Source organism: Staurois parvus, unplaced genomic scaffold (assembly GCF_062004578.1).
Source record: "Staurois parvus isolate SC_StPar_1 unplaced genomic scaffold, SC_StPar_1.0 ptg000261l, whole genome shotgun sequence".
Taxonomy (NCBI): Eukaryota; Metazoa; Chordata; class Amphibia; order Anura; family Ranidae; genus Staurois; species Staurois parvus.
This window is the reverse complement of record NW_028318057.1, coordinates 4,550,157-4,575,465: the sequence shown is the minus strand read 5'-3', so window position 1 is coordinate 4,575,465 and position 25,309 is coordinate 4,550,157. Positions and strand designations below refer to the sequence as shown.

The window sequence follows — 25,309 nt, the reverse complement described above, 5'->3', positions numbered from 1 at the left end:
AGTGCAGCCGTCATTCGGCTATCTGCGGTCGGCAACTAGTTAAACATGTCATTTCTTATGCACATATACACACAGGCATATTAACAAATACACTACAAAACACATTTTGCTACTCCTCCTTATTATGGGGTACCACACATGTGAGGCTTTTTAACTGCCTGGCTGCATAGGAGAGCCAAGAATCCAAGGAGCATCTTCAGGCATTCAAAGGACATAAATTACACATCATATTTTCAGTGCCAGAACATATAGAAACACATGAAAATGACTACATTTTGGAAATTAAACATGCCATTTTCTAAAAAGCCATGGTAACTCTTTGAAGAATTTATTCTTTTGCAAGGAGCAGGCTTTCAAAGAGGAAAAAAATACACATTTGAACTCCTACCACATTTTTGTAGACCCGAAGGTGCCAGGAAAATAGAAACACCCCAAATTGTCCATGTTTTGGAAAACAAATACCCCAAATATTTGCTAAGAAGCTTGGCTCTTTTCGCAGGGAACTTTTCATCCTCTGGTACAGGTGGCCATTAATTTACAGTTGTTTTCTATAGGTTCATACCCTAAATCTGAATATGATTGTTTGACATTGAGCAGCACAGCAAAAAACATACACGAGCACTATCTGCAAACAACAACTCCAGAAAAACTGGCACTGACTGTGAATAGCAAACTGGAAACACTGGCCCTGACTCTGATCAGCAAACTAGAAACACTAGCTCTGTCTCTGAACAACAAACTGGCAGTTGCCGTGGTCTGCAAACTGGAAAAACTGGCACTTGTCATGGTCTGCAAATTGGAAACACTGGCACTTGTCATGGTCTGCTTATTGGAAACACTGGCACTTGTCGTGGTCTGCAAACTGGAGGCAACTTAGCTTGTTGATTTTAAATTGTGTATTAGAGATTTGTTTGTTGCTGTACTTTTAAATTGTATTATGAAAATAAATTATTATTGGGTTTTTTTTATTTATATTACTGATTATTATTGGTTAATAATCTCCTGGGGAAGAGGGGGGCATAATAGTCCTTATTTTTCCTCTTTAGCAGTGATTTACAATTTGGGATGATGCCCCTAGGACATTGTGATATACTGTAGATATCCTTACAATTTCACCTTTTTAAATCTAATTTTGCTTTATAGTTGCACTGTGCACTGTTTGCTGGGCCGAAAACACAATATGGATATATTCATCAGATATAAATCAGGGGGAAAAAAACAAATATTCTCCTACAAGAATTCTGCCTTTGTGTAATATACTATTGTGGTTCTTTTTAACTCAAAATAAGGGTCCTGTTCTTTAAGAAATTCTAAAGTGTTATTTATGGAGGGAAATTGTAGGTGCTGACCCATTCAAAATGACAACTGTAATGTAAAGTGTAAGATAAAGATTATCAATGTGTTTAACCAAGATTCCCATGACTTTCACCCAACATTTAAACATCTATTGGTTAGAATCGGGGGTGAAAACATACCGTAAATAGACCAACACGTCTTTGAGGCAGTAACTAGATATCTGGTGTCTGGTGGTTCTGATTAATCATTGCTGACAGTTTATTATTAATACAATAGATAAACTGCAGACAGCAGAGACTGTTCTGTTTCAATAACCTTTGCTTTGCTCTGATGACGAGCAGCAGAGTAAGGGTAACTTAATATAAACATTACAAGTTATTATGCATAGTACAAATAAACTAAAAACATTTACCTACCTTTGGGTAACTATAAATATTTACAATATACTACTATCCTCCTTTCTTCTAAAATGGTATTTGACAATGCTCTTAAGACTTTAGCCTTGGCTTCTTATATATGCGGCGCAGTATATCGCATGTGATTCACACAGGAACCGTACCGCATTCCTGTTCAAATCACATGCGATTTGTGTGCGGTGTGATTGGAGCCATACAATCGCACCGCACTGCACCCACTCCAAAAAGGTGCAGGACCCTTTTTTGGGTCCGCACTAGAATGGGATCGCATGGGTATTCACACCTATGCGATCCAATTCTGCACATCGCACCATGTTTTGCGGACCGCTTTCGGGGTGTTGTTAACTTAACATACACACCCGCAGTGGTTCGCATGAACGGAGTGCGATTCTGATGCGGTGCAGAATTTACACAGAAAACGCTGCGAATTCCGCACCGCATCAGTGTGAACCAGGGCTTAAACAAAAAGTGCAAGGCATATAAGTAAGGCTAGGTTCACATAGACACAGTGCGATTTTCCTGCCAGTTTCAGTGTGATTTCAAAAGGTAGCTGTTCAGTGATTCAGGTACAATTTGGAGCGTTCTTAGTCAGTTTCTCTCTCTCTCCTGACATGGAGCATGGATGGGAGATAAGGAACAAAGCAAAGATTTGCAGAAATTGTACTGGAACCATGTTATCTTTGGACAGATAAGCAATTTCCATTCAATCCTATGTAGCTACAAATCGCACCACACTGCAAAAAAATTCATACAGGACCCTTTTTCAAATTGCATCTGAATAACACTGCATATATGTGAACGGCCTCCATAGAAACTCATGTTATTTCACTAGTCATGTTATTCAATGTGTTCTTGAATGCATCAGAAATCATCTCAGTGTGAATAAGGGTTAAAGGAAGCTGTGTTCTTTTTCTAACTGTAATATAAGGTATTTAGAGCTATTATCCCCATGCATTCAACTCACCGCATGCACATCCAACGTGTCTACACTCAGGTCATATGCTTTTAGGTTCATATTCTGGAAGACTTGGTGCAGTGTCTGCTCTTTTCCACCTTCTTCAAACACAATTTCTTCATTGTTCTTTTTCATAGCCCGTTTAATAAACCGTAGAAGATGCTTCTGGTTCATACAGGAAGCTGCATGTATATGAGTGTCCACCTTTAAAAGTGAAGCCTGAGATAAGTATCACATTAAACTGTAGGTGAACAGACAACAAGCACACACGGAAAATGAACGAACCTTACGTATATTGTAGAAATCTCTGTGAGGGACCTTCTTTTGAGCTGCTAGCTCTTTCAGTTCATTGAGAAGAACATGCATCTGGAAGCGGGAGCTCAGGTACTGCAGCCGACGGTAGCAGAAAGACTTACTATGTGGAATTTAAGCTTGGTAAATATTAATGAGAATACATAATGGCTTTTAATGAATTTTACATTTATTTACTGAAACAAAAACTTTATTTTACAAAACACGGTTAAAACAGGTTACATCAGCAACACTAACACCTCCTTCACATGGGAGATTATGTGCATACAGTAGATTTCAGAGGCAAGAATCGTCAGACTCTTGTGGCTGTGATCACAGGTGCTTTTGAACATCTGCTGTAAAAAGTAATGATGGGCAGAGGAGCCACTGCTCTTCCCATATATCTGCATGACTAACAGTCTCCTGTGTTAGGGACAGATGAGACACCCTGGATACAGACAGATGCCACCAGGGTTGAACAGCTGTCCCTAACTGCAATTACCCCCTGATTGTGTGGATACATGTGAACAGCAATGGCACCTCTCCACCTATCATTGCTTTGTACAGGCTGCACGGCTGCAACTGTTCACATACACCTGTGATCCCAGCGGGAATAATCCCCTGATGCACATAAGCGCCCATGTGAATGGGCCCTTAGTTTGAAAAGCATGCTAGTCTTTCAAATGAGAAAGTCCAGTGCAACCTACTGTTGGAAGTGCTTGGTATGGTCCTGTCTGTGCCAGGAGTTAGCAGTTCATGTGTCTCCCTGATTCTTTAGCAATCTGTACAGTCAAATCATCCTGCTAGAACAGTCACACAGATGTTATCAAAGGTACAGAAGCTGTTATCTGAGCATTCAGAAAACTAGCACTCTTGCCTAAAGCGTGCCATCTGCTGGCTTCATGTGGTACTATTAAAGTGGAGCGCGAAAGCATATACATAAAGTACAAATATTTTAGAACGAAAACACTCTGAAACTATAAGGCCCCCTTCAGACCTGATCTGAACGGGTGTCATTGAAAACAATGGGCTGCAACTTGTCATGCAACTTTATGTGTCAAAAGTCGTGGTGCCTTTAAGAGACATGTGGGAATGAAAAGAAAACAAACAACACCTAGAAGGCCACAACATTGATCAGATGCAGCAGCTGTAACCTGCTGGCTCTACTCGGCACAAAGACTGCTGAACACTCATTTTTTTTTTTTTTTTAAGTCCGCAAACGTGGAACTATAACGAAAAAACCCGTAAGTGTCCGCAAAAAAGTGCAAGTGCAGAAACACACACACGAAAAACGTGCACTTAGGGGTGTGTTTGTCCTACCCCCGAAAGGGTTGGACCGTTCACCCGATCCCCCGGGGCACGAAGCTCCTGACAGGGACAAGGTTCCCATTTGGTCCTCCTGGCCAAAAGGCCTGGTGGACCACCGTTCCTTATGCCCAGCCGAAGCCGGACATCCAGTACTAGGCAAGGGGGTTCTCCCGAAGAGAAAACCCCCTAGGGATCAGGGGAGGAAGGAACCGTATGGCCACACATCCTCACCCTAGACTTCAGGTAAGGCCCGAGGACCCACACCCTCCATCCGTGAAAAACACACACATAAGAAAGCAAAAAGTGACAAAACGTGGGAGTGGTTTAAATAAATAGAATAAAATAAAAAAGTGGTACCGTGCCTAATAGTGCACAGACCAGGCCCTGAGGCCTGTAGCAAAAATTGCCCTGGACTTAGCCAAAAGACCTGGTCCTTAGGGCGCTGTGCAAAAAGATGTGAAAAACAGTGGCCATGTGTCATCTTCACACCGTGGGGTCCCACACCCAAGTGTTACTAGTGACACCCCTGAGAGCGTCTTCCCCAGGGGGCACTGAGTTTGCGGACTTTTTGCGTCCCCGACCCCAGGCCAGACCAAGGTAGCATGCTCAAACCAGGAGGAACTGGGTCTTTCCGGTCTCCCCAGAGGAATTACTCCCAAGGCCCCAGAACGAATCATGGCGCTCCCTGGTTTCTGTCCCTCCGGTACTAGCCTTCCGGACCCCCATCATACCAGTGAGGGTACTGTACAACAACCATCCCCGTAAACTAGAATGGTCGGTAGCACCCCCACTGGACACTGATAAGAACAGATACTACACTTGATCTTAGCCAAAATGTCGCAAACGTGCGCATCAGAGATGGACGCGGTTCAACCATTTTGTTAGGCATCTCCATTTTCTCCCCTCATCTTTCCACCCCTCCCTCTTACTGAGAGGAGACATCTGGCCCTGTTTATGGGTCACTGGCAAGGCAAGGCATCCCTAGTTCGGTGCCGAGAGGTCTGCGAAAGTGTAGCCTTTCTCACCTAGGCAAGGATAAGGCCAGTGTTCCCAAGAGAATTGGAGCCTCACTGACCAACGTGCCTGTGTAGTTTCACACCTCGTAAAACAGATAACGAGCCTTCCCAGAAGTTGAAAGAAATGCTGACCTGATGAGCCTAACTCAGTGGAGGTGACAGAATCAGATAAACTCTGTTAAACTCCATTTTTCCACTATGTCTCATATCTTGGAATATGAGAGACATAAAAACCAGACATCCCGTCAGATTGGCTAGGAGCAGGCGAACAGTTTGATGGGTCATTCGAATTATCTCGGACCATCAGGGGAGCCGAACCATAGAACTCGTGAACCGTGCAACATATAATTTCATAATTCATATCTAGATAAACCTCAGACTTGTCTGCATAATAATATACCTGCGGGTAAATTGTCGCGTGTGCAGCTGGGAAGTTATAGACCAGAATATGAATTATGAAAGATGTTGGTTCCAATTTTGGGTTCCGCCTGCCGATCCCTCTCTAAACAGAGTATTGGTCAGTTACTCAGAACCACCCCTCTGCTGGGACACTTTAAAACAGGCTATCAGGCCTAAGAAAGTAAGTTAAAGACGTCTCCCATTCTTAACATCAATCTACCACCTGGGGAGACCTTTCGCTCTGAAACGTGATCTGCTTCCATTCAAGGCTTAATGGCAAGTAACTTAACCCTTTAACTTCTCCCTGTTATCTCTTTGCTGTGCTGTGCTGTTTTTTTATGTATATATATATATATATATCTTAGTACATCTTCTCTGTAAATATTTTATTGCACCTGTTTGACCCTTTTAGTAATAAATCTCTCTTTCTGAAAGTGTTGAACTGTTTCTACAGCCCTTAATTGCAATTTACGAATCCCTGCCTTTAAATAGACTCTACTGTTTGTTTTAACTCTCTGTATAACCAGCCTGTGTCAATGACTGGGTTATGCGGACAATTATTTTACTTATTATAGTGTTATAGTGATATTGAGCGTTTCCTCTTTCTCTGAACAAAAAGGAGGTAGTGGCAGTGTGAAGGGGTTAATTGCGTAATTAACCTGACCCAGTAACAATCACTCAGGCTGACGGCACATCGATCTGTTGTCCATTAGCTCGAAAATCGTTGTGCAGGGTGCAGCTGGGTGTTGCATTGTTACGCACATCACATCACGGTTGTAGATCGGTTAGCCCTTCGGTCACGAGTTTGGTAAGAAGGTCTGGGGTCTGACGCCGCGATCGTGACAACTCAGTCTTCAGACTCGCTGAGGCTGAGCCAGTTGCCAGTTAGACATCTGGACAGATCCAGACATTATTGTCGGGATCCCTGCAGAGCCTGGACTGGCTCTGTGATGTCAGCAGACTTTAGCCCACTGTTGGCTGAATCTGGGTCACATGAGTGCAGAACTAAATGCACTCCTGTGACCCACAGGAGAAGTATGATCAAAAGAGCATACTTCTAATGTAAACATCATGAATGCAAGTATGCATAATCTGTGTTATTTTTTGTATTATCCATATTATCCTTATTTTAAACTGTCCACATGCCACCTTTCCTCATTTCTTCTTCTGCATTTGGGAGGTGATGAGGGCAGTGGTATCATATGAGGGAAGTGATCCCGCTGTTCTCTATGGGGCGGTTGGATGTAAACAAACTGCCTGTCCATTTATATCCGACTGTCATTTGATCCAATCCATTAAATGGATGGTGAACGGATCCATATCCGTCTAATTTTGGTGGACCGGATCGGATTTATTGCAGGCAAGTGTAAACAGACACATGACACCCGCCTGCCTATAGAGAACAATTGGTGGTCCAATTGTCTGTTTTTCAGACTGTCTGTTTTTCAGGTGGACCCGGTCGGTTCGCTCATGTGAATTAGGCCTTATTATGTGTGTAATAGAGCATTTCTATTCCTCCCTAACCCTCCCTCTCTCCTCTGATCGTTCACTTGTTATTTGTTCTAAAAAATGCAGCTGCCTATTAAATGATTGGTGAGAACACAAGCCTGGGAGGGGTCAGAGTGCTCTTTGCAGTGACCCTCTGTCCCTTATACCAATGTAGGAGCATAATGACATACTAAGAAGGAGATATGCAAGGCCTATGACCTCCGGGCTGCACAACCACAGGGACTGAAGCAAAGAGATCATAGAGAACCCTAAGTCCTGCACTGTGTCAGCACAGCAGCTGGGAGACCTTCTGGAAAAGCCTCAAGACACATACGTTTGTATACATGCACTAGATATAACTTGCAAATTTTAGTGTTTACGTAAAAAAAGAAAACCATAGTTCTGCCTGAGCATCTAGTAGACAGGAAATTGGCAGTACAATGTAATTTACCAGCTGTATATACTAGCAGCATTTCATGCCATCTAACATGCAGCAGTCATGTGTTTCCTCCTCAATTCAAGTTTACTCACATGGGGCCATTAATAATAAGAGCCATAAGGACATTCATATCCGCTACAAATTCCTGCAGATCTGGGTATGGAAGGTCAAGCTCAGTTGTCCTGTAATGAAAAATGTGCCATGTGATGGAAACATTTCATAACTGGGAAAGTGAACTGGCATAGAGTAAAAAGGAAGTACACAGGAGATATCGATTACAGTGGAAAAGATATACAGTATGTGTCCATAACAACAGCATAGGTAATATGAAACAAATGAGTTAAAAGTTTATCCCTGGTAATCAAAAGGGAGATAACACATTTCATTAATAAAATTAAAGAATATGTAAACCAGCACCGTGTAAAATAACCCATTCAGTTTAAAACAGAAATGAAAGGCAAAACATGTATATATACATATAAAAACATTACAGAACATTCCATCAGATCACACCCTACAGCTATTACCTTTTGTACCACCTCCCCCTCCCTTTAGATTGTAAGCTCTGTGAGCAGGGCCCTCCTATTCCTTCTGTATTAAACTGTATTATAATTTTACTGTCCCCCTTTACACTGTAAAGCGCTGCATAAACTGTTGCCACTATATAAATCCTGTATAATAATAATCATAATAAATACCTTTTTTCCCTTTTTTATAAGTGATCACATCTCTGTTCTCAGCTGCACAGAGAGCTGGAGGTTGAGAAACAGCAGCACGTTGATCTTCCCAGTGAATGGCTGTGCAAGGGGGGGGAAGGGGTGTCAGCAGAATCTGATCATTGGAGGAGAGTTCCCAACACAACTTGAGAAATGACCATGCTGTGCTTGCATGCTTAGTGTGGTCAGTTTTTAATAGGAAAGCAAAGGGATTTGCAGGAACACCAGGGATTTCAAGGAAAGCAATACAAAGAGAACAGGGTACTTTTTCATCCAATTACATGGTACAGCAGGCACATATCAGGAATATGAAATGTTTGGTTTACATATTCTTTAACTAGAAGTGTTATATACAAATGAAGCAATCGGAACCCAGGATTCCAACCACCCACAGCCGCTCCCTCATGTCTCAACTTGGTCTAGCCTGACAGAAATAATCCAAAAGAAAGAGGCCATCAAAGCAGCGCTGCAATGCACAAGAGTATTACTGTAGAAAGCACATACAGTATACATGGGGAAATGGCAGTTAATGCCTTGACATATTTTGCACTAATGATTAAGCAGATGTTACTACAAAGCACATCAAGGCATTACCTGTTTTTCCCAATGAACAGTATCTGTGCCTTCTACATTAAAAAGAAATCTCCATGACTTGCATCACTGCTCCAGTAGGCTCGCTTTTGGATTTCAGAAGTGCTATATACCTGCCTATTCCAGCTTTGTCAGCTTATACTGGGAACCTCCAAATGTCTGCAAATCAGGTCTGTTTTTGATGTAAACTATCTTAATGACCAGAATTCCAAGGTGTTCTGAAGTGGGCTGACAGTCAGGACCCTGATCTTGCCCTTTTCCATCCTCCAAGCCTCTGTTGGTTGCTGAGGCTGTCCATCATGGCAATGAGCTAATACTGCAGCTTAGAATATGGTATGGAGCAAGGACCCATCAGTTCATGAAGTATGTACATACCTGATCACTGGATGGTTTCAATAGCCTGGGGTTTTCAGTCACCTGTGGGGTTCTAACACTTAAAACAGACCTGATGTGGAGGCACTTTCTATTTACTAACAGTGCTCAAGTAGGTGCACATACAATACCATCATGGAAGACTGGCTGTAGCCAGAACAAGACAGTTTAAGTCGGCTTCTGTTTCAGCTTTCTCCAGTATGAATAGAATCAAACTACACCTGGCTACCTCTCTAACAAGAACAGTAGAGTTCCCTAATGAGACACCTATTCTGTTATGACCTATATTTACTAAAGAACAAAAACAGGTTGGGGTATGTACTGAAATCTCATTTACTCTATACAAAGGGCTGAATTAGAAAAATAGTATCCTTACGCATCTGTAATATCTCGCTTTGTGTACACATGAATCACACCATTGACCATCTTCAGTCCAAAATCCAAGTCAGAAGGCATAGTGCTTGGATCACATACTTCATATGGGTGCTGGTGAGAGAAGGGAGGATGAACAGGGGCATCTGTTTAAAGAAAAATGTACATGTATCAATATCTTAAAATAGCTAACAACCAAATAAATATAGTATATGAACATGTTATGTAAAAGTAAACAAAGGAAATCACCATCAGAAAGCTATATAAACTATATTATTCACCACATTATATTATTATTCTGACATCTTAATTACCTTCAGCTACAGGAGTATCAGCTGTTTCTTCATGGAGTGGACTCTCTAGAGTCTCATCACTGAGCTGCTTAAGGTGTTGAGAAGTGGTCCTGCAAAAACTCTGCATGGACAGATTCATGTATTTCTGTCGAATGAATAAAGCCCGCACCACACTTTTAGCTGCATCCAACAAATCTGTAAATGGAACCTAAAGAAAAAAGACCCAAATGAGATGCAGCTCGCACTTTACAACAAGAATAAAACTGAATGGAACATAATAGATCCTAAAACAAGTGATGAGTTCCATCATACTTTCTACTACTAGATTGTAGAATGTTCTGGCTAACACCGCTATATGTAAATCAAGTACTCACTTCTAGCAAAGAAATAATTTTTTCCCAAGATGATACATGCTTAAGGGCCAGTTCACACTAGATTTGTTTCAGTAGGTTCTTTTCTGCATCCAAAAAGCACAGAAAATAGGTTATATGGTTGTCAATGTCATAGTTCAAATCATTGCTTGCAGTTTCCATTGCGTTCCGGTTGCAGAAAAAAAAGTAAAACATGCTGCATTTTTTTCTGCACAGAACTGTACTGGAACGTGGTAAAACGCATCAAAAATGCACTGGAATGCACCAAAAATGCTCTGGAACGCATCAAAAACGTATCAAAAACACACCAGAATGCGTCAAAAACGTGCATTCAGAAATGCACCTGGAACGCATCTGGACTGTGTTTCTATAGTGTGAACTGGCCCTTAAATCTGGCAAACTTCAAAATTGTTTCATAACAATATGACATATGGAATTCTCAAAATTACACCATGGATTATTCAGTGGTGCAGACAAAAACCTCAGAGCTTTAGTGTGATCTAATGTAAACTGGTCTCAAAACTACACAATTCAAACTCAGCATATGACAAAAAATACATAGGAATAGTGAAGCTTTACACCTCTCCTTCCACCATTCTTGTCTCTATACTGGCCAGTGGTGTGCCCTACCACATTAAAGCCCTGTTGAAACCTCTTAATTCATTACTGTAGGTCAGCCACATAGCATGTAGAATAATAAATATGCTTTTTTTTATTTTTTATTTTATCAGCTAAGTGCTTCAGCAACATTAGAAAAATAGCAACATAAGACCACTGCTCTCACACAAGCAGTGGCCCAACACACCCTACTGAACACTGAGCTTATAAACTTCGATCTCGAGCCTCAAGCAGTGCCATTTTTCCATGTAAGACAACTTGAGAGGTGTCAAGTCCAGTAAATCATGTATTGCTGAAGTATAGTCAGTCATCTTATGAAATTGTTTGCAGAGATATTCCATGGTTGACATAGTTATCAAATCTGAATGACGTCTCAAGGTAAGAAAAAGTGTGATAACTGAGAGTAGCAGTAATTTTTTTTGCAAGTAGTTGGAATTTCACTTGCAAAAGTGAACTTAGCAAGATTCCCCTTTTGTTACACAAATTTGCTGAATGCAAAAAACCATAATTGGTCCACCACAAAAAATCTATAGTGGTAAGACATGGGGTAATTGCTGAATTGTGGAGAATAGGAGCTAATGAACCATGATTTGAATTTATGTGATACATTCAGCCGGTCCCATAAACTCAGAGAGTTAGATAGAGACTGGAATAAGAATGGGGGTCTGTCTTTGGATGGTATCCAAATAAGATGGCTGACCAGTCTGAGGGTGCAAGAAAATTATTCCAGAACTTGAGTGTTGGGAATGAAATATGAACTGCAACAATTGTGCAGATTGATAATATGTAAAGTGGTTTTAAAGGCAGAAGGTTTTTTTAATATAATGCATTCTCTGCATGAAGGTAAACAACATTATATGTGCAGCTCCCTCCCCAACCCCCACCCTATGCTTACCTGAGACTGATCTCGATCCAGCACTGTGCCTGAGAGCAGTGTCTCACTCATCTCTCATTCTCTGATAATTGGAGATCATGGCAGCAGTGGGAGCCATTGGCTCCTGCTGCTGTCAATCACAGCCAGAGGGGAAAGAATGGAGGAGCGGGGTCAGGCCACGTTCTGGGTGTCAATGAACACACACAGCAAGGCTCGGGATCAAGCCTGCATGAGTGCCCCCCTAGCAAGCCACTTGTTATCGGGGCAGTCGGCAAGGGGGAGGAGCCAGAAGCACTGGAGGGGAATCCCAGAAAAGGAGAATAGCGAATGCCCTGTGCAAAACCATTGCACGGAGCAGGTACGTATAGCATGTTTATTATTTTCAAAAAATCCTTTAAAGTAATTTAAGCAAATTTGGCCCTCTCAGTCCCCCCTTGATTTGGCATGCATAGGGTTCCCTTATTTACCCTTGGTATTTTATCAACCCATCTGAACAATTGATTTTGGTACATTTTGAGATCAGCAGGAGAAATGGCAATAGGAATGTTCTAAATTAATATAGGGTTCTCAGGAGGATATTCATTTTCACTGAACATATTTTACCTAACCAAGATGGGGGGTTTGGCCATCTGACCAAGTCCTTTGCCAGTTTTTTATAAAGAGGTAGGTAGTTTTTCTGAGGTCTGTAAAGAGGAAGCCAAGTGTATGCTTAAGTATGAAGGGGCATAAGATTTCCAGGTAAATAGAAAATTCCTCTCAATGTTTCAGAGGGTGATCGATTGGATGAATGATTCACTTTAAAGCCCGACATGTGAGATAATTATTTCAATACATCAAATAAATTGGGGATGGAGATTATTGACAGGACAACATAATGAGGATATCATCCACAAATAAGGCATGTTTGTGCTTTTGACCCCTACATACGAAACCGTTAACGTCAGAATGTTTTCTGATCTGCAGGGCCAAGGGTTTCAATGCAAAGATAAACAGTATCACAATATATTGGTACCTCGGTTTATGAATTTAATGCTTCTCCGGCACGTTTCGTATTGCGAAACTCAGATTTCTCAAAAAAGAATAAATGACAATGCCCATTGAAGTTATAGGGGATATTTGCATTCCCTGTTATAGGATTAAAAGTGATCAAAAAAGAAAAATGAAGGAGACAGTGTAAAAATAATTTAAAAAATCAAAATAACTAAAAAAAAAAAAAAGTACCCTCGTCCTCCCCGCGGACGCAAGCATCTGCTTTCGTGAGCGTTGACCCTGTGCCAGTATGGAAACAGCGGTAGCACCATGCATGTGAGATATCTCCAGGAACGTCAGATCAAGGACAGTAATTCTAACACTAGACCTCCTCTGTAAATCTAAAATGATAGCTTGTAAAGGCTTTTAAAACGTTGCTTATGGATACTAAAAACATATGCAGTTTGTTGCCATTGCACGGGGCATGTGCAGTTTAAAAAGCATGTCATGTTTGGTATCTATTTACTCAGCATACCATCATCTATTATAGTTTACCAAATAATTGGCCAATATTTTGTGTTTTTGTGCATTAAAAGTAAAAAAAGTGTTTTTTTTTTAAAAAACTGCGTTTGAAAAATTGCTGCGCGAGTACTATGTGACATAAAAAATTGCAGCATCCACCATTTTATTCACTAGGGTGTTTGCTTTAAAAAAAATATATAATGTTTGGGGTTTAAATTAATTTCCTAGCAAAAAATACAGATTTTTTTCATGTGAACAAACAGTGTCAGAAAAGGCTTGGTCTTTAGGTGGTTAGCAGAGTGAGTGATGTGTGGCATAAACTTCTAATGCTGGGTATAAAATGCCCCACGCCCCAAAACAACCCCTTTTTGGAAATTAGACACCCCAAACTATTTGCTGAGAGGCATATTGAATCAATAGAAGAATTAATTTTTTTGGAAAATGACAAAAAAATGTTTTTTTTATTTACACAAAATTGTAATTTAGATGATTTATTGCTCACACATGCTATGGGTATATGTGGAATTACTCCCCAAAATACATTCTCCTACTTCTCTCGAGTATGGGGGTACCACATGTGAGAGACGTTTTGGCAGTCTAGCCAAGTACAGGACCCCAAAATCCAATAAGCACCTTCAGGCTTTTAAAGGGCTTTATTTCCTCATTACACTTCCTGACTACCTATCACAGTTTCGGAGGCCTTGAAATGCCAGGATAGCACCAACCCCCCAAATGACCACTTTTTGGAAAGTAGACACCCCAAGGAATTTGATAAGAAGCATGGTGAGTATTTTGCAGATCTTGTTTGTTGGCACACGTTTTTGAAAATTGAAGAAAAAAAAAACAAAAACATTTTTTCTTTTTTTTTTTATATTTCAAAACCTTGTGAGAACAAATGAGATCTGCAAAATACTCACCATGCCTCTTTTTAAATTCCTTGGGGTGTCTACTTTCCAAAAAGGGGTCATTTGGGGGGTTTGGTGCTACCCTGGCATTTCAGGGCCTCTGAAACTGTGATAGGTAGTGAGGAAGTGTAATGAGGAAATAAAGCCCTTTAAAAGCCTGAAGGTGCTTATTGGATTTTGCGGTCCTGTACTTGGCTAGACTGCCAAAACGTTTCTCAGTGAGGAAGTGAAATGGGGAAGCTACGCACCTTCAGGCTTTCAAAGTGGTCATTGGATTTCAGGCTCCTGTATGTGGCTAGGCTCCGAAAAAGTCTCACACATGCGGTACCTCCATACTCAGTAGAAGTAAAAGAATGTATGTTGGGGTGTAATTCCACATATACCCATGGCTTGTGCGAGAAAAATATAATTTAAATGACAACTTTATGTAAAAAAAAAAAGTTTTTGTCATTTTCCAGAAACGTGTGGAAAAAAAATAATTCTTCCATGGACGCAATATGCCTCTCAGCAGATAGCTTAGGGTGTCTACTTTCCAAAAGGGTAATTTGAGGGTGTTTGTACTATCCTGGTATTTTAGCACCTCAAGAAATGTGAATGGCAGTCAGAAAGTAAAAGTTGTGTAAATTCCATTATCTATACCAGGGGTGGGAAACTGTGGCCCTCCAGCTGTTGTAGAACTACAAGTCCCATGAAACATTGCAAAACTGACAGTTACAAGCATGACTCCCAAAGGCAGCGGCATGATGGGACAGCTGGAGAGCCACAGTTGCCCACCCCTGATCTATACCATAGTTTCTAGATGCTATAACTTTCACACAAAGCAATAAATATACACTTATTGGGATTTTTTTAACCAAAAACATGAAGCAGAATACATTTTTATATATCTTTTTTTAAAAAACAATTTCTCAAAAATTTTTGTTTATAGGGCCAAAAATAAAAAACGCACAGGTGATCAAATACCACCAAAAGAAAGCTCTAATTGTGTGAAAAAAGGACATAAATTTAATTTATGTACCGTACTGCATGACCGCGCAATTGTCAGTTAAACTAGCGCAGCGCTGTATAGCAAATAATATGGTGTAAATTGCAGTATCTATACCATAGTTTGTAGACGCTATAACTGTCACACAAAGCAATCAATATACACTTATTGGGATTTTTTTTTACCAAAAACATGTAGCAGAATACATTTTGGCCTAAATTTATAACTAACTTTGAGTTTACTATATATTTTTTATAGCCAAAAGTAAAAAATATAGTTTTTCTTTAAAATTTTCGGTCTTTTTTTGTTTATAGCACAAAAAATAAAAAGCGCACAGGTGATCAAATACCACCAAAAGAAGGCTCTGTTTGTGTGGAAAAAAAGGACGTAAATTTAGTTTGGGTGCAGCAGTGCATGACCGAGCAATTATCAGTTGAATTAGTGCAGCGCCGAGTAGCAGAGGCCTGGTTAATAAGGGAGGTAAATCCTCTAGAGGGCAAGTGGTTAATTTCTGAACTTATTTGTTTTGGTTTCTTTGTATGTATGAATTGCATAGGTTGTTACTGACATGGTAAAAATTTTATGTCAATAGCACCTACAAAAATGATGACGCGTTCAATACTTATTTTACCCGCTGTATATATTCATTACTGTACACAGTCTGACTGCATCCTTAATTTTGGGATTTGTCCCAATTTGTGATTTGTCTGAGAAATGGTTCAGTGCAGATCAGCTATGATTATTTATTTTTTCATCATTTGTTTTCAATTGCACATATTTGTGTATTTCACTTTAAGACCCAACCACCACTTCTGTAGCATGGCTAAAATATGTTTCTGTTTTCTGTATTTTTAGGTAGTTCAGCTGCTTTAAAGCTAAAGAAAAAGTATAGCAGATGATTTATTAACATATCTGGAGTGCACAAAGTGTAAAGGGTTAACAGCAATAGCAGGTAAACAGCTTACTTTACTGACCTTTGACTCTTTTATCTGTACAAGAAAGCAGTCAACTGCCAGGCTGGAGCAGAGAAGCAGATGGAACTTCATCACCTATAATCTGCCATACTAATTCTAGGAAGAATTATGGAAATCACAGATAACTTTGGCTTCTGCCTGTTTACAAAAATCCTGTTCTAAAATACTGCGTTTGTGAAAAAAAACAGAACACTTCTCTTGTGCTTAGTGGTATACAGTAATGTGAAAACTGTGTATCCATTAGTATAAAAAATCTCTCCAGTCTCCACTGATCTTTTTTTAGTTATAGGATATGAAAGGACCTAGAGAGAAACTGTGATTTCCCTAGTAATTAACATAATAAAATCTATAATCACAGGTACATTAAAATAACTGCCCCTTCTATAAGTAAAGCCTGCACAGAGTTTGCATAAGGCTGCAGAAAGAACTCTGTGATTGGAGGAGGCTAGTCAGTCACATGCCTTTGACATATGTCAAATGACCAGGGTCTTCTACACCTGTAGGAGGAGACATAAACGCCACCTTTAGCTTTAAAGTGATTCTAAAGGTTAATTTTTTTTTGTAAAATAACAAACATGTCTATATTTACCTACTGTGTGCAGTGGTTTTGCACAGGGCAGCCCAGGTCCTCCTTTTCTCGGGTCCCCCGTAGGCTCTCCTGGCTTCTCCTGTCTGTCAGGTGTCCCCATAGCGAGCAGCTTACTATGGGGGCACCTGATGCTCTGTGTGTCAATTCACACACACGAAGCCATGGCTTGGCCCCACCCCCTCTCTTTCCTCATTGGCTGACTGGCTGTGATTGACAACAGCTGAGCCAATGGCTCCTGCTTGCTGTCTCAACCAATGAGGATGCAGGGACCCAGGACAGCCCAGGTTATCATTCACATCGCTGGATCACGATGAGGCTCAGGTAAGTATTGAGGGGGCTGGGGGCGTTGCTGCACACAAAAGGTTTTTAACATAGAATGCACAAAGGTAAAAAACCTTCAGCCTTTACAACCACTTTAACCGCAGAAATACTGCTACAGGGCGGCATGGCTGCGCAAAAGCACACACAGCCCACATAGTAAAACAGCACACAGTTAACCCTTTTTTCGCCCCAGATGTTAATCCCTTTCCTGCCCAGTGTCATTAGTACAGTGTCTGTGCTTTTTATTAGCACTGATCACTGTATTGGTGTCACTGGGGATGTCAGTGACAGTTAGCCCACCCCCCCCCTCCGTGTCAGAATGTCCGCCGCAGTCCTGCTATAAGTCGCTGATCACCACCATTACTAGTAAAAAATAACCCCAAAAAATTCCATGATATATACCACAATTTGTAAACGCTATAACACGTAAACCAATTAATTTACACGTATTGGGATTATTTTTAGCAAAGACATGTAGCAGAATACACTTTGGCCTAAATTATTATTATACAGGATTTATATAGCGCCAACAGTTTGCTCAGCGCTTTACAATATAACGGGAGACAATACAGCAACAATACAGTTCAATACAAGAGGGATAGGAGGGCCCTGCTCCTTGGAGCTTACAATCTAAATGTGACGAAATGTGATTTTTAAAATTTTTTACTGGACATGTTTAAAAGCAAAAAAGTCAAAAATATTGTTTTTTTTTTTAAATTGGCGGTCTTTTTTTGTTTATAGCACAAACAATTCAAACCGCAGAGGAGATCAAATACCACCGAAAGAAAGCTCTATTTGTAGGGAAAAAAAGAACGTAAATTTAATTTCATTATAGCAAAAAAATGGCCTGGTCAGGAAGGGGGGGTATATCCTCAGGAGGGCAAGTGGTTAACCTCTTGCCAACGTATAACACATATATGGGGTAGAAAGAAACGTGGGTTTTAATGCCCATCTGCCACATATAAACATCCTCAACGTCCTGAAGTTGTGTGTGGATAGCGCGCTCAGTGTGTGCTCCCAGCCAGTGCTCACTGACAGCCAGTAGGATGGGCTCCCGCTTATGAGCCATTGTGAGAGCCAATCATAGTGGTCACCTGATAGAGAAGCTGCACCACCCTTTGGGCATTAAAGGCATTTTTGAACAAACAGGATTTTAATGCAAAAGAGATATATGTACTTTGCCCCTTCTTAAAGTATTCTTACTTGCTTGTTAGCAAAGTACAGGTACATGCTCAGTGCACAATTTCAGCATCTGCCAAAATGAATGCATGAACTGCACATGCTGGCTGGCCAATCAAAAAGGCCAAAGATCAGAACCAAGAAGAAGACCGGTGGAAGATGACAGCGGCTGGCAAGGGTTCTTGTGAACACCGCTTCAATGAAGTGGAGGTAAGTACAGTTCCAATTTAATCTTGACTTGGCTAGAAATGGAAACCCCAAGTATAGAAGACAAAAATTGGCAGTTGACTAGTGCAGAGCCGTCTGAAAAGTGGTTAAGTAAATCCTACGCGGAGTAATATATCACTACAGAGGTGAATGCGATTGTGTATTTATTTGATCACTTAGATCATGAAAAAAGTTGACATTGACAGGGTGAACATATTGCAATCATGTTAAAATCAAAGAGTTAAAATAAAAAACGTTTTTCATATCAACAGTGAGAATTTTTTCTGGTCTTCCACAGGGTAATTCACATTCAATGTTTGTATGACACTTTAGTATCACTGGTCACTTCTTATTGTGGATGCATTCCCATCTATGTAGGTTATCCAGGAAGACACATATCCACCATTTTTATATGATGGCACATTTATTGTTAAGGTAAAGAGAGGTATAATTACTACCTAGTTAATATGAAACGTGCACCCTGCTAGGTCTATGTCCAGATGATTAGCCTATGTTTCCTGTGTATTCATCATAATCCATTATCTAATTCCTAGGATTTCATCCATTTTCACTGTGATATCCATAAGGGGACAGCCAAAGGAGAAAAGAATTTATGAGGCTATACAATATGGAACTTCTCAACAGATGAATACAGAAGGAAAACCTTACTGCCTCATACTGATCATTTCTGCCTATACAGCCATTTTTGAAGACGCCGAACGTTTTTTTATTTTAACTCTTTAATTTTAACATGATTACAATATGTTCACCCTATCAATGTCAACCTTTTTCATGATCTAAGTGATCAAATAAATACACAATCACATTCACCTTTGTAGTGATATTACTCCACGTAGGATTTAATTAACCACTTTCCAGGCGGCTCTGCACTAGTCAACTGCCAATTTTTGTCTTCTAGTATTACTAGGTTTATAATCCACACTTATATAAGTGAGTCGGAGATATTATTGAGATATGGTTTTTGTATCAATTTGGATGGCTTTTTTCTCTTTTCATGATATAAACCCCATGTATAGCCTAGGCTCCAAGGGGGCTCCGCATGGGAACAGAGATGGACTAGATGACTAAATCAAGTGCCTGCAGTCGAACTGTAATAATGGAAACAGGTGCCCATTTCTGCGGAAACAAGTATATTTCCAACAGTAGCTATTGAATAGTAAATAAACACTCTTCAGTAATGTAAAACAGTGAGAAAGACATAAATATATATTATGTTTGAATAGGGAGCTGGAAAGAACTAAGCTTTTAAATTGCTGTACAACATGTGGTCTGATCTTTCTGCTAAGGATCTCAAAATCTCAGGAGCTTAACCCAGCCTCACTTCTGAGACTCAGAGACTCTATTCTAAACAGTAAGCAATCACAAATCTGCAACAAACTGACATAACTAGTGCCAGTCAAACTACTAAATAAAAGTGACTTTCTGATACTTTAATGTTGTATTGTAAGCTATACAGAATTTTATGAAAGAAATCTTGTAAAATACAGAATCTTTTAAAAGTAATGCTTGTTCATAGTGGGATTGTGAACTAATTGGATTGGATTAAGTGGAATTAAAAACAAAGGAGTTTAAAACAAAGAGTCCCCAACCTGGAAGTAAAATGTTAAACATCTTGTAAGTAATATACACATTGTAACTGAGTTAATGGGGTTGATTTACTAAAACTGGAGAGTGCAAAATCTGGTGCAGTTCTGCTTAGAAACCGATCAGCTTCCAGGTCTTTTGTCAAAGCTTTAGCCATTGGCTCCCGCTGCTGTCAATCACAGTCAGTGAGGAGGGAGCTGGGGGCAGAACCGAGCCGCGCTCTGTGTGTCTTATAGGCACACAGAGGTGCCTCGGGAGAAAGCATGCAGTTGCTCTGGGGGCACTCAGCAGGGGGGAGGGGGCCAGAATCTCTGGCGGGGGGCCCGAGAAGATGAGAATCTGGGCTGCTCTGTTCAAAATCATTGCACAGAGCAGGTAAGTATGAAGTATTTGTTATTTTTTTTTATCTGAACCTTTAGTATTACTTTAAGCTGAAGTTTATTTCTTTGACCATTCATTTGAAAACTTTGCTTTTTGATATTTTAGAAATGCATCCACAAAGCATTTTGAATGTCATTTTAATTTGAAGAACATTTGTTTTATTTTGTATACATTTTTAAAGAATTGTCTTTAACCTATAATAATATTTTACTACCATCCCTTGTCTGTTTCAGATTTCTGGGCCTCTCAGTTTCATCCCTTGCAATCAGCCAAATCTTAATCTGGTACCCCTCATAGTCTGAAGCAACCGGGCCAGAAACTAAGAATATCAATGGAGGGCAAATACAAGGAAATAATAGAGGTATACTACAACTGGAATTACTACTGTATTCATTTACATCTCAATTTAATATTTGGTATCACACCCCTTGGAAAAATAACTGAAATCCTGTAACCATCAATGAGTTTCTTACACCTCTGTACTTGAATTTTGGATCACTCTTCTTTCGTCAACTGCTCCAGGTCTCTCAGGCTAAAAAGGTTCCTTTTCCTAACTGCTGTTCTGAGATCTCTCCACAGGTGTTCTATGGGATTGAGATCTGGACTCATTGCTGGCCAGTTCAAAACTCTCCAGGACTTCAGCTTAAACCATTTCTGGGTGCTTTTTGATGTGTGCTTTGGTTCATTGTCCTGCTGTAAGACCCATGACCTCTGATGGAGACCCAACTTTCTGACACTGGGCCCTATGTTGCACCCCAAAATTCTTGATAGTCTTCAGATTTCATAATGCCATGCACATGGTCAAAACATCCAGTGCCTGAAGCATTACAGCAGCCCCAAAACATTAGTGAACCTCCACCATGTTTGACTATAGGGACTATAATCTTTTCTTTAAAGGCCTCATTGCTTTTTCTGAAAACAGTAGAATGATGGGCTTTACCAAAAAGCTGTAATTTTGTTTCATCTGTCCACAGCACAGTCTCCCAAAATAATTTTGGCTTCCTCAGGTAAGTTTTGGCAAACTCCAATCTGGCTTTTTTATGTTTCTGTGTCAGCAGTGGGGTCCTCCTGGGTCTCCTACCATAGCATCCCTTTTCATTCAGATGGCGGCCTATATAGTGCGAGCTGACACAGTTGTACCCTGTGCCTGGAGGTCAGCTTGAATTTGAAATTGAATAGGGCGATCCCCCAGCCCTACCACGCCCATCACCCACATCTGATCACCCACCTCTCACAACCCTCTCTGCACCCCATCTCCACCACCTGGAAAACACCTCCGCTACTGATTACCACCCTTCATCTCTGCTAACCTAACCTCACCCCTCAAACCGAGACTTTCACAAACTGATACTCGCAGCCTGATCACCCCTGGCTACAACCTATCGACCTGAACTCTACCCATCCTGTTCCTAGGCACAAGAACTCTAGCTACCGGAAGACACAGCAACGAGATACGCCACTGCACGCTAGACTATCACCTCCCACCACGCCTGTCCACCACTCCGTGTACCTCCCTAAAATGCCTCCTCCATTCCTCCTCCTCATATTCCTCTCCTCCGTTCCCAAAATCTCTTCTCTATACCCCTCTGCTCCTCCCAAACTGTACATTGTGCCCTCACTGCTTCCTTCCTCTCTATGGCACCCACCACCTCCTCCTAATATTCCACCCTCCCACTGACCCAAACACCTCCCCTGGTAGACTTACACGCTCCTGCACATCCCGCTCCCATGCCACCTTTCTCACCCTTCTTCTCCTCCTAACAGCGGGGGACATCTCCCCGAACCCTCCACCATCTCGCTCACCAACAAGGCACCCTCCCACTTCCACATCCTGCCACAACCCCCTCAACCTATTACCTGGCCCTCTGCTCCCCAAAACCACCCCCCTGTTTTCGTGTGCACTCCTGAATGCCCGATCGGTGTGCAACAAGCTCACCGCCATCCACAACCTCTTTGTTTCCCGCTCCCTCAACCTCCTAGCGATCACAGAAACCTGGATCCAAGCCACTGACTCTACCTCCCCTGCAGCACTCTCCTATGGAGGTCTCATCTGGACCCACTCACCCAGACCCAACGGTCGAAAAGGTGGTGGGGTTGGTCTGCTCCTGTCACCACTAAGCACCTTCCGAGTCCTCCCACACCCCCCTCTCTAACCTTCTCCTCCTTCGAGACCCACTGCATCCGACTATTCTCTCCAACCCCCCTGAGGATTGCTGTAATCTACAGGCCTCCTAGACCCGTATCTTGCTTCCTCTATGACTTTTCCGCCTGGCTACCCTTCTTCCTCTCTTCCGAGCTACCCACCATCATCCTTGGAGACTTCAACATCCCTGTCAACATCAACAACCCAACCACATCCCAACTCCTCCTTTTAATCTCCTCTTTTGCACTCATGCAGTGCATACAATCCACCACCCATTCCGACGGGAACATCCTGGTCCTTGTCTTCTCCCATCTCTGCGCTCCCCACAACCTCACAAACACCCCCTTCCCTCTCTCTGACCACAACCTAATTACCTTCTCTGTCTCCTCATCCTCAAATGCCTAACCCTCAAAATGCCAAACTACTACCAGCAAACCTCCGCAACCTGAACCCTGCCTCCCTCCACTCTGCAGCTGATCAACTTTATGACAGCATCCTTCCCCTGTCCTGCCCCGACCTGGCCACGACTGCCTATAACAATTCGCTGTCAACCGCTCTTGACTCGCTAGCGGCTTTAACCACACGAAGCATCAGACCCCGACCACTCCAGCCATGGCAGACTGATCACACCAAAACTCTCAAATGACGCAGTCGTGCGCTGGAGCGACTATGGCGCAAAACCAGGTCCCAACTAGCCTTCACCCGCTGTAAATCCGCCTTCCACACCTACACCTCCTCCCTCCACGCTGCCAAACATGCTTATTTTCTGACCCTTATCAATACCGTCTCCTCCAATCCTCGCCGGCCCTTCTCTACCTTCAATTTGCTACTCTCTCCGCCCCCACCTCTACCCAGCACCTCACTCACCGCCCTCGAGATTGCCAATCACTTCAAAAACAAGATTGACACAATTCGCAGGGACATCGCCGCTGCCCAGACCTCCTCCCCACCCATCTCCTCTCACACAGCAACTCCTTCAACACCCCTCTCCCTTGGCATCACCACTGTTCAGACCTCCACCCCACCTAACATCCCTCACACTGAAGCCCCCTCAACACTCCACTCCTTCGACCTTACTACCACCGAGGTGGTCACTAAGGTCTTCTCTGAAGCCCGCCCCCTCGACCCTGTCCCCTTACAACTCCTACGACCTTCCTCCTCCTCCATCCTTTGCTCCCTCACCCACATTTTTAATCTCTCCCTCGCTTCTGGCACATTCCCCTCCCCTCTGAAGCACGCGCACATCACTCCCATACTCAAAAAGCCCTCTCTGGACCCCACTGACCCAAACAACCTTAGGCCCTTCTCCCTGCTGCCATTTACATCCAAACTCCTTGAGCGCTTAGTCTACAACCGCCTAAGCTCCCACCTCAACGACAACAACCTCCTCGACCCCCTACAGTCCGGCTTCCGTCCCCTACACTCCACCGAAACTGCCTTACTTAAACTCACCAATGACCTGCTAACCACCAAAGCTAATGGCCACTATTTAGTGCTCCTCCTCCTCGACCTCTCCGCGGCTTTCGACACAGTCGACCACCCCCCCTTCCTCAACAAACTACTCTCCCTCGGCCTCAGAGACTCTGCTCTCTCCTGGCTCTCGTCCTACCTGTCACAATGCTCCTTCAGCGTTACCTATAACACTGCCACCTCCCCCTCACTCCCCCTCTCTGACGGGGTCCCTCAAGGTTCTGTCCTCGGGCCCCTTCTCTTCTCCATCTACACCTCCTCCCTTGGCCAACTGATACACTCTCACGGCTTCAACTACCACCTCTATGCCGAAGACATGCAAATCTATCTCTCGACCCCTCGCCTCATCCCTTCGGTCTCTGCCCGAATCACTAGCCTGCTGAACGACATATCAGATTGGATGTCGCTCCACTTCCTTAAACTGAACCTCTCCAAACCGAGCTCCTAGTTTTCCCCCCAGCCCGCGCACACCACCCCACTGACTTCTCCATCACGTCCAACAATGCCACCATCAGGCCCACCCCATAAGCCAGAGTACTTGGTGTCACTCTTGACTCCAATCTATCCTTCCTGCCCCAAGTCCATACGCTAACAAACTCATGCAGACTCCACCTCCGCAACATCGCCAAAATACGCCCATTCCTAACCCCAGAAACCACTAAACAACTCATCCACTCCCTCATCATATCACGACTTGATTACTGCAACTCCCTCCTCACTGGCCTCCCTCACCACAGACTATCCCCGCTTCAGTCGATCCTGAATACAGCACCAAGCCAGACTCATCCACCTTACCAACCGCTCCATTTCCGCCACCCCCCTCTGCCAATCCCTCCACTGGCTTCCGATTGCCCAATGGATCAAATTCAAAATGCTTACACTGATGTACAAAGCTGTCCATAATACTGCCCCAAACTACATCACCGACCTAATATCCAAATACCACCCAAAACGCACTCTCCGCTCCTCACAAGACCTCCTTCTCTCTAGTTCCCTGGTCTCTTCCTCCCGTGCCCACCTCCAGGACTTCTCCAGGGCATCACCCATACTCTGGAACTCCCTACCCCAATCCATCAGACTATCACCTACTCTCCTCTCCTTTAGGCGCACCCTGAAAATCCACCTCTATAGGGAAGCCTACCCCGCCCCCTGCTAATTGCCGATCTCCTCCACTCTTCCTATCACTCCATCCCCCACAGCTTTTCCTCCTGTACCACTATCCCCCCCCCCCCCTCCTAGATTGT

The 25,309-nt window shown here is 42.4% G+C and overlaps 1 protein-coding gene across 4 annotated transcripts in view; it reads right to left on the bottom strand.

Annotated features, from left to right (window-relative positions):
* The window catches only part of AMPD2 (adenosine monophosphate deaminase 2), a 154,829-nt gene that overhangs the window by 69,531 nt on the left and 59,989 nt on the right, over positions 1-25,309 (bottom strand). For all 4 annotated transcript variants that reach the window (XM_089681190.1, XM_089681193.1, XM_089681192.1 and 1 more), the window contains 5 exons: positions 9,974-10,160; positions 9,664-9,805; positions 7,701-7,790; positions 2,953-3,082; positions 2,677-2,871 (listed from right to left, as the gene is read on the bottom strand). In XM_089681190.1, coding sequence (XP_089537316.1) covers positions 2,677-2,871; positions 2,953-3,082; positions 7,701-7,790; positions 9,664-9,805; positions 9,974-10,160 — 744 coding nt within the window. The remainder of the gene's footprint in view (positions 1-2,676; positions 2,872-2,952; positions 3,083-7,700; positions 7,791-9,663; positions 9,806-9,973; positions 10,161-25,309) is intronic.